The 7,304-nt window shown below is 63.3% G+C and overlaps 1 protein-coding gene across 1 annotated transcript; it reads right to left on the bottom strand.

Moving 5' to 3' along the window:
• Positions 1 to 592: 592 nt before the first annotated feature.
• LOC123369699 (zinc finger protein 497-like) lies at positions 593 to 6,008 on the bottom strand. The gene is made up of 2 exons (XM_045015616.1): positions 5,897 to 6,008; positions 593 to 2,640 (listed from the first exon to the last, which is right to left on the bottom strand). Exons 1-2 carry the CDS (start codon positions 5,970 to 5,972, stop codon positions 593 to 595), a joined length of 2,124 nt encoding a protein of 707 aa, XP_044871551.1. The 5' UTR covers positions 5,973 to 6,008.
• Between the last annotated feature and the right edge of the window lie 1,296 nt (positions 6,009 to 7,304).

Here is a 7,304-nt window from a genome sequence, read left to right as displayed (position 1 = left end):
CCCCCCGGCTCTAACCCACCAGACCCCACTCCCCAGAACTAGAACCACGACCCATATTTTTAACCCAGCCTCCTAATTAACGGATGGAGCCGCATGCCACGGGTGCGGGTGGATTCTCCGCTGCTCGGCCTCCTTAAACGACAACCCAGCGTCTCGCTCGAGCTCGCCCACCAGCTATGGGCTGGATGCGGGAATCACCGGGCGAGATTCTCTGCTCTGTAAGTCAGATCACGATGGTCCCTCCTGGCCGTGTCATCTCTCAACCTATTCATCTGCCACCAGTGCCCTGAGAGCCCCTGTGGCTCATACTCAGCTGCGTCAAGGTTAGACTCCACCTATGAACCCCCCAACCAAAGCTACAACCTACCCCCTCCATCGTCCGTTCTGAGCCTGAACATCCATGAAACCTCCACCCCCATGGACCCCATGGCTCTGAAGACACGTGATCCCTCGCCCAATACTTCCCTACAGAGCCGTGCTTCCTACGCTACAACTAACCCCATAACTAGCACCACCGCCTCCTGCCGTCCCCCTCTATAGCCATGGCCAACCACGGACCCGCCGTCTCCCCGCCCCACCCCGCCCCGCCCGCTCATGCGTGGAGTTTCTGGTGGGTCTGGAGGTGGGTCCGAGCCCGGAAGCTCTTCCCGCACTGGGCGCAGGGGTACGGGCGCTCCCCGGTGTGGATCCGCAGGTGCTGCCGGAGGTTGGAGCTGGCGGTGAAGCCTTTGCCGCAGTGGGGGCAGGGGAAGGGCCTCTCTCCGGTGTGGGAGCGCTGGTGGATGAGGAGGTGGGTGCTGACGGCAAAGGCCTTGCCGCACTGGCCGCACCGGTACGGCTTCTCGCCGCGGTGAGTCCGCTGGTGCTGGGCCAGGTTGGAGCGGCGGCTGAAGGCCCTGCCGCACTGGCCGCAGCGGTGCGGCTTCTCGCCGGAATGGGCCCGCTGGTGCCGGGTCAGGTTGGAGCGCAGGCCGAAGCACCGCCCGCACTGCGCGCACTGGTGGGGCCTCTCCTCGCTGTGGCTGCGCCGGTGCTGGGCCAGCTTGGCGGCCTCGGCGAAGCCGGCCCCACACTCGGCGCAGCGGTACGGCCGCTCCTCCGTGTGCCCCCGCAGGTGCACCAGCAGGTGGGAGCTGATGCTGTATGCCTTGCCGCAGACGCCGCAGCGGTAGGGGCGCTCGTCCGTGTGCCCGCGCCGGTGCCGGGCCAGCTGGGAGCGGGCGGCGAAGGTTTGGCCGCAGACGGCACAGGAGTGGGGCTCACCGGGCGCATGGCAGGCCCGGCGGTGCTGAGCCAGCCGCCGGGCGTGGCGAAAGGCCCGCCCGCAGTCGGTGCACCGGTGCAGCTCAGCGCCACGGTGAGTCTCCTGGTGACGCTGGAGATTGGCCTTCTGGCTGAAGCCGCGGCCACACTGGGTGCACCGGTGGGGCCGCTCGCCCGTGTGGGTCAGCTGGTGCTTCACCAGGTTCGACCGCTCGCCGAACCATTTGCCGCACTGCGGGCACTGGTGGGGCTTCTTGGCCAGGTGACTCTTGCTGTGCTGAGCCAGGGCCGAGGCGGTCACGTAGGCCCTGCCACAGTCAGTGCAGCGGTGAGGCCTGTCGGGCAGGTGGGCCTGGCGGTGCCGGTTGAGGGTGGAGCTCTGGCCAAAGGACTTGCCACAATCCGGGCACCCATAGGGGCGCTCGCCCGTGTGGGTGCGTTGGTGCTTGACGCAGGACGAGCTGCGGGAGAAGGCTTTGCCGCATTCGCCGCAGCGGTACGGGCGCTCCCGGCAAGGAGGAGCAGGAGGAGTTACCGGCTTAGTGGCGTCATCCTCCTCGGCCTTGGAGATAGGGAAAGGCATCCGGGTCAAGGGTTCCCCTTGGGCTTTCACATCAACGTCCCCGTTGAGAGGCTCCATCTTGGCCACGGTCATCCATGTTGCATGTCCCTCTTGGGTCGTCATGTCAACGTCCCCATTGGGTGGCACCATTTTGGGGTCTTCATCCTCCTCCTCAGCCATAGGGATGGCTAATGGCATCAAAGTCAAGTGTTCCGCTTGGGTCTTCATGTCAACATCCTGGGAGCAAGGCACCATCTTGGCCATGGTCATCCATGTTAAATGTCCCCCTTGGGCCATCGCGTAAACAGACCCTTTGGGTGGCAGCATCCTGGTGTCTTCGGCCTCCTCCTCAGTCTTAGGGACAGGCAATGAATCTGAGGCCACACGTCCCGGCTGGCCCACACCAGAAACGTCCAAGTTTGGAGGTATCATCTTGGCCATCGTCATCCATGGTGAACGTCCCCCTTGTGCCTTCATGGCAACTTCCCCATTGAAAGGCCCCATCTTGACAGTCTCCTCCTCCTCTTCGACCTTAGGGACAGTCGGTGAGACAGAGGCTGAACGTCCCCATTGGCCCTTCCCAGGAATGTCAATATTGGGAGTCAACATCGATACTGCATGCCCCCGGGTGGCCTCCACAACAACATCCCCTCTGAGACACGCCATCTTGGCGACTTCCTCCTCCTCCGTCTTGGGGCCGGTCAATGACACGGAGGTCAGGCCTCCCTCTTGGGCCTTTCCAGGAACGTCCCCAATTGGTGACGCCATCTTAGCAGATCTGTTGTCCTCCTCGGGCTGACATTTGGACCCAGGACCTGAGGAACAAGCAAGGGGGTGCTGAGTACAAGGGCCACCAGAGAACGCCGGCCACGCACTGACACCGTCATGGGAGCTTCCTGCTCCTCAGCCCATGCACCAGAGTCTGGTGACAGCAGGAGAGAGACATTGCACTGGGGATGGTTCTGCTCATGCTCCCTGGCGACCCAGGACGCATGGGGGGCTCTGTCTGGAGAGAGGTGGTACCAATTGGGGACTGTGTGTCTTAGAGAGGAGACGGAAAGGAAGACATGATACGCCTTGGTCCATCCATCTTCCTACCCATCCATCCACGCACATAGCCAATTCACCTATCCCCATACGCACTTCTCTGTCCATGTATCCATCCAACCCCCAAACAATCCATCCATCCCCCCCACACCTCTCTATCCATGTATCGATCCCCATCCATCCCCCATCTATCCATCCATCCCCCCCGCCTCTCTATCCATGTATCGATCCCCATCCATCCCCCATCTATACATCCCCCCCCCACGCCTCTCTATCCATGTATAGATCCCCATCCATCCCCCATCTATCCATCCCCCCCCCACGCCTCTCTATCCATGTATCTATCCCCATCCATCCCCCATCTATCCATCCATCCCCCCCACACCTCTCTATCCATGTATCTATCCCCATCCATCCCCCATCTATCCACCCATCCCCCCCCACGCCTCTCTATCCATGTATCTATCCCCATCCATCCCCCATCTATCCATCCATCCCCCCCACGCCTCTCTATCCATGTATCGATCCCCATCCATCCCTCCATCTATCCATCCATCCCCCCCACGCCTCTCTATCCATGTATCTATCCCCATCCATCCCCCCATCCATCCATCCATCCCCCCATCTCTCCAACCATCCCCCCAATGGTCTCTCCCCCCCATATACTCCTCTGTCCCCACAAACCTTTTCATCTCTCTGTCCACAGACATGCACCCCTCGCCCTATCCGTCCCCCCGCCCACGACTCTATGTAGCTATCCCATCCATCCCCACACACCTCTCTCTCTATCCCCCGCCCCACATCTATCTATCCCCATACACCGATGGATCCATCTATCATCCCAATACGCCCCCTTTCTCTTTGTCTATCCTCCATGCCCACCTCTCTTAATACACCCCCCCCATACACCACATTTATTTGTCCATACGGATTCCTCTACCCACTAACCCTGCTGGGTTCCTCTTCCCAGCCCCCCACCCTGGCACCTCCTCACTGGAGTGTGGGGGCTCACAGCCCCCTTCTCTGCCACCCTGCCCCCCACCCCGGGGGCTCCGTACCCCAACACCCCTGCACCCTGCCGGGACTCGGGGAGCAGGATGGATAGAGGGTGTCCACTGGGATCGACAGCGCGAGGAAGGGGTGTGGGGGCAGCGAGGCATGAATGGGACGGGTGGACGGATAGATCCAGGACCAGGTGTGGGGATGGACGAGGTGTATGGGCACAGAGGGGTGCGGGGATGGGGACAAGGGGTGCGGGGAGGGAGGGATCGGGACGGGGGTGCAGAGAGGCAGTGATGGGAACGGGGGGCCACAGGGAGGAAGGGGTGGGGACAGAGGGGGCGCGGGGAGGGAGCGATGGGGATGGGGGGCGCGGGGAAGGAGGGATGGGGACGGGAGGGTGCAGGATGGGGACGGAGAGGGAGGGACAGGGACAGGAGGTGCAGGGGGACAGAGGTGCAGGGAAGGAAGGATGGGGACAGGGGTGCGGGGACGGGGGGAGGGAAGGATGCGGACAGGGGTGTGAGGAGGTGGTGCAGGGGGACCACGGGGAGAGAGAGAGAGATTGGGGGTGCGGGGAGGGAGGGATGGGGGTGTGGGGATGCGGTTCGGAGGGTGTGGGGAGGGAGTTCGGGGGGAGGGGGGAGGGAGGGATGCAGAGGGGGGTGCGGGGATGGGGTGCAGGGGGACAGAGGGGTGTGGGATGGGGTGCAGGGGGAGGGGGGTGCGGGGAGGGGGGATGGGTTTTGGGGGGTGCGGGATGGGAAGCAGGGGGACAGAGGGGTGCGGGATGGGGTGCACGGGGACGGGGTTCGGGTGGACGGGGAGGGGTTACAAGGGGACAGGGGTGCGGGATGGAGTGCAGGGGGACGGGGTTCGGGGGGGACGGGGAGGGGTTACAAGGGGATGGGGGTGCGGAATGGGGTTCAGGGGGACGGGGTTCGGGGGGTATGGGGAGGGTTACAAGGGGACGGGGGTGCGGGATGGGGAGCAGAGGTTCGGGGGTGCGGGATGCGGAGCAGGGGAACAGAGGGGTGCGGGATGGGGTGCAGGGGGACGGGGATGGGGTGCGGGGGGACAGGGAGGGGTTACAAGGGGACGGGGGTGCGGGATGGGGAGCAAAGGTTCGGGGGTGCGGGATGCGGAGCAGGGGGACAGAGGGGTGCGGGATGGGGTGCAGGGGGACGGGGTTCGGGGGGGACAGGGAGGGGTTACAAGGGGATGGGGGTGCGGGATGGGGTGCAGGGGGACGGGGTTCGGGGGGGACGGGGAGGGGTTACAAGGGGACGGGGGTGCGGGATGGGGTGCAGGGGGACAGAGGGGTGCGGGATGGGGTGCAGGGGGACGGGGGTGCGGGATGGGAAGCAGGGGGACAGAGAGGAGCGGGAGGGGGTGCAGGGGGACGGGGATGGGGTTCGGGGGGGACGGGGGGGGGAGACAGGGGGACGGGGGAGCGGGCTGGGGAGCAGAGGTTCGGGGTGCGGGATGCGGAGCAGGGGGACAGTGGGGTGCGGGATGGGGTGCAGGGGGACGGGGATGGGGTTCGGGGGGACGGGGAGGGTTACAAGGGGACGGGGGTGCGGGTTGGGGAGCAGAGGTTCGGGGGTGCGGGATGCGGAGCAGGGGGACAGAGGGGTGCGGGATGGGGTGCAGGGGGACGGGGATGGGGTTCGGGTGGACGGGGAGGGGTTACAAGGGGACGGGGGTGCGGGATGGGGAGCAGAGGTTCGGGGGTGCGGGATGCGGAGCAGGGGGACAGAGGGGTGCGGGATGGGGAACTGAGGTTCGGGGGTGCGGGATGCGGAGCAGGGGGACACAGGGGTGCGGGATGGGGAGCAGAGGTTCGGGGGTGCGGGATGCGGAGCAGGGGGACAGAGGGGTGCGGGATGGGGTGCAGGGGGACGGGGATGGGGTTCGGGGGGACGGGGAGGGGTTACAAGGGGACGGGGGTGCGGGATGGGGAGCTGAGGTTCGGGGGTGCGGGATGCGGAGCAGACGGACGGCGGGGCTCACCCCGGCACCCACCGGCCCTGGGTGCCCCGTCCCCGGCCGGGCGGGTGGCAGCGGCAGCCGGCTCCGTGCGCAGGGGTCCCGGCTCCATGCAGCGACCCCCCCGCTCCCCTCCGACGCGCCGCCGCTTGGGGGGCAGGAAGCAGCCGATAAAGACCGCCCCCCCTTGCAAAGCACCATGGGGAGTGTAGTCTCCCCGGCACGTGAAGTGAGGGTGGGAGGGGCTGTCCCAGGGCTTGCTGTGTCCATTGAACCCAGGAGTCCCGGCTCCCAGCCCCGCCCCCCCGCTCTAACCCACTAGACCCCACGCCCCTCCCAGGGTGGGGGACAGAACCCAGGAGTCCTGGCTCCCCGTGTGTTCAGCCTTTCACAACTGTGCCCAGCCAGGGACTCCAGTGCTGCGAGCTTCCCCACAGCAGTGCCCCAAGCCCAGCTCGGGCTTCTCTCCGCCGCCAGGGCCTACCTAGCCCCGTATCCCGCCCCCTCCCTGCTGCCAAAATCAGCCCCACCGCCCTATCGCCCAGCAGTCGGTACAAGTTACTGCAGAGAAAACTGCAAAGTGCCCCACTAGGGATCAGTCCGGGAAGAACCTCCCCATAGAGGAAAATGTATTCCCAAACCCCATATTTCAAGCTTGGTTTAGGTCCAGAATTCCCCTGCGAGAAGCCTTGGCTAGTTTGCTAATCCTGGCCCTTACAAATGTGGGTGCTCTGGCTGCCTATATGAAATCCCCAGTCCTGGGAATCTTGCGACAGCTCATCATGTGGAGGTGAGTTCCGCAGGTTAACGGCCTGCTCCGCTCCCCTGGGATCTTCTGCTCAGGTAACACACACAGTCCGGCTTCCATCTAGCAGAGGGCAGCCCTGCTCACTCGCTCCCCACACACAATGCAGGGTACATACACGTATTGTTTCTTCTCCGAAAATCACTTGCACCCATTTTCTACACGGGTGAGGAGGGAAAGTCCAAAAACAACTGGAGGGGATCAGGCGCGTGTGTGCGTGTGTCCAGGGCCTCACAAAACCTTAATCCGCCTCTGAATAAATGTCGTTTTAAACACACACCCCATAGTCATATTTCTAATCCGTCTCACACACAAACACACGCAGAATTTGCATTTGAATCCGACGGTGTCACATACGTAGCCTTGGCAGTGGTCGATTTGTACTCTTTTATAATTTAGGCGGACAGCAATATTTATTTTTATGCCTTTTTTTTTTATCAGTTTAAACGGTGGGTTGTATAACATTTCGGGGTTTAAGCTTTTCCTCCCCCCCAATTTGTATCGATTTAAATTTTTACAGTTGCGGGAAATGATGGAAGAGATCGGGGCAGGGCGGGGGGGGGGGTCAGAGAATAATTATTTAATGACAGGAGCTGGTGAGATTCAAAAAGTTCAGGCTTTGTCACCATTACTACACAG

This window comes from Mauremys mutica, chromosome 4 (assembly GCF_020497125.1).
Source record: "Mauremys mutica isolate MM-2020 ecotype Southern chromosome 4, ASM2049712v1, whole genome shotgun sequence".
NCBI classification, from domain to species: domain Eukaryota; kingdom Metazoa; phylum Chordata; order Testudines; family Geoemydidae; genus Mauremys; species Mauremys mutica.
This window is presented reverse-complemented; position numbering and strand designations above follow the sequence as displayed.

Bases quoted from the DNA above. Each gene is read 5' to 3' on its own strand.
- LOC123369699 (XM_045015616.1), bottom strand. From the start codon at position 5,972: ATGGAGCCGGGACCCCTGCGCACGGAGCCGGCTGCCGCTGCCACCCGC. The intron at 2,641-5,896 runs GTGGGTGCCGGG...CTTGTTCCTCAG, and splicing joins GGACGGGGCACCCAGGGCCG to GTCCTGGGTCCAAATGTCAG.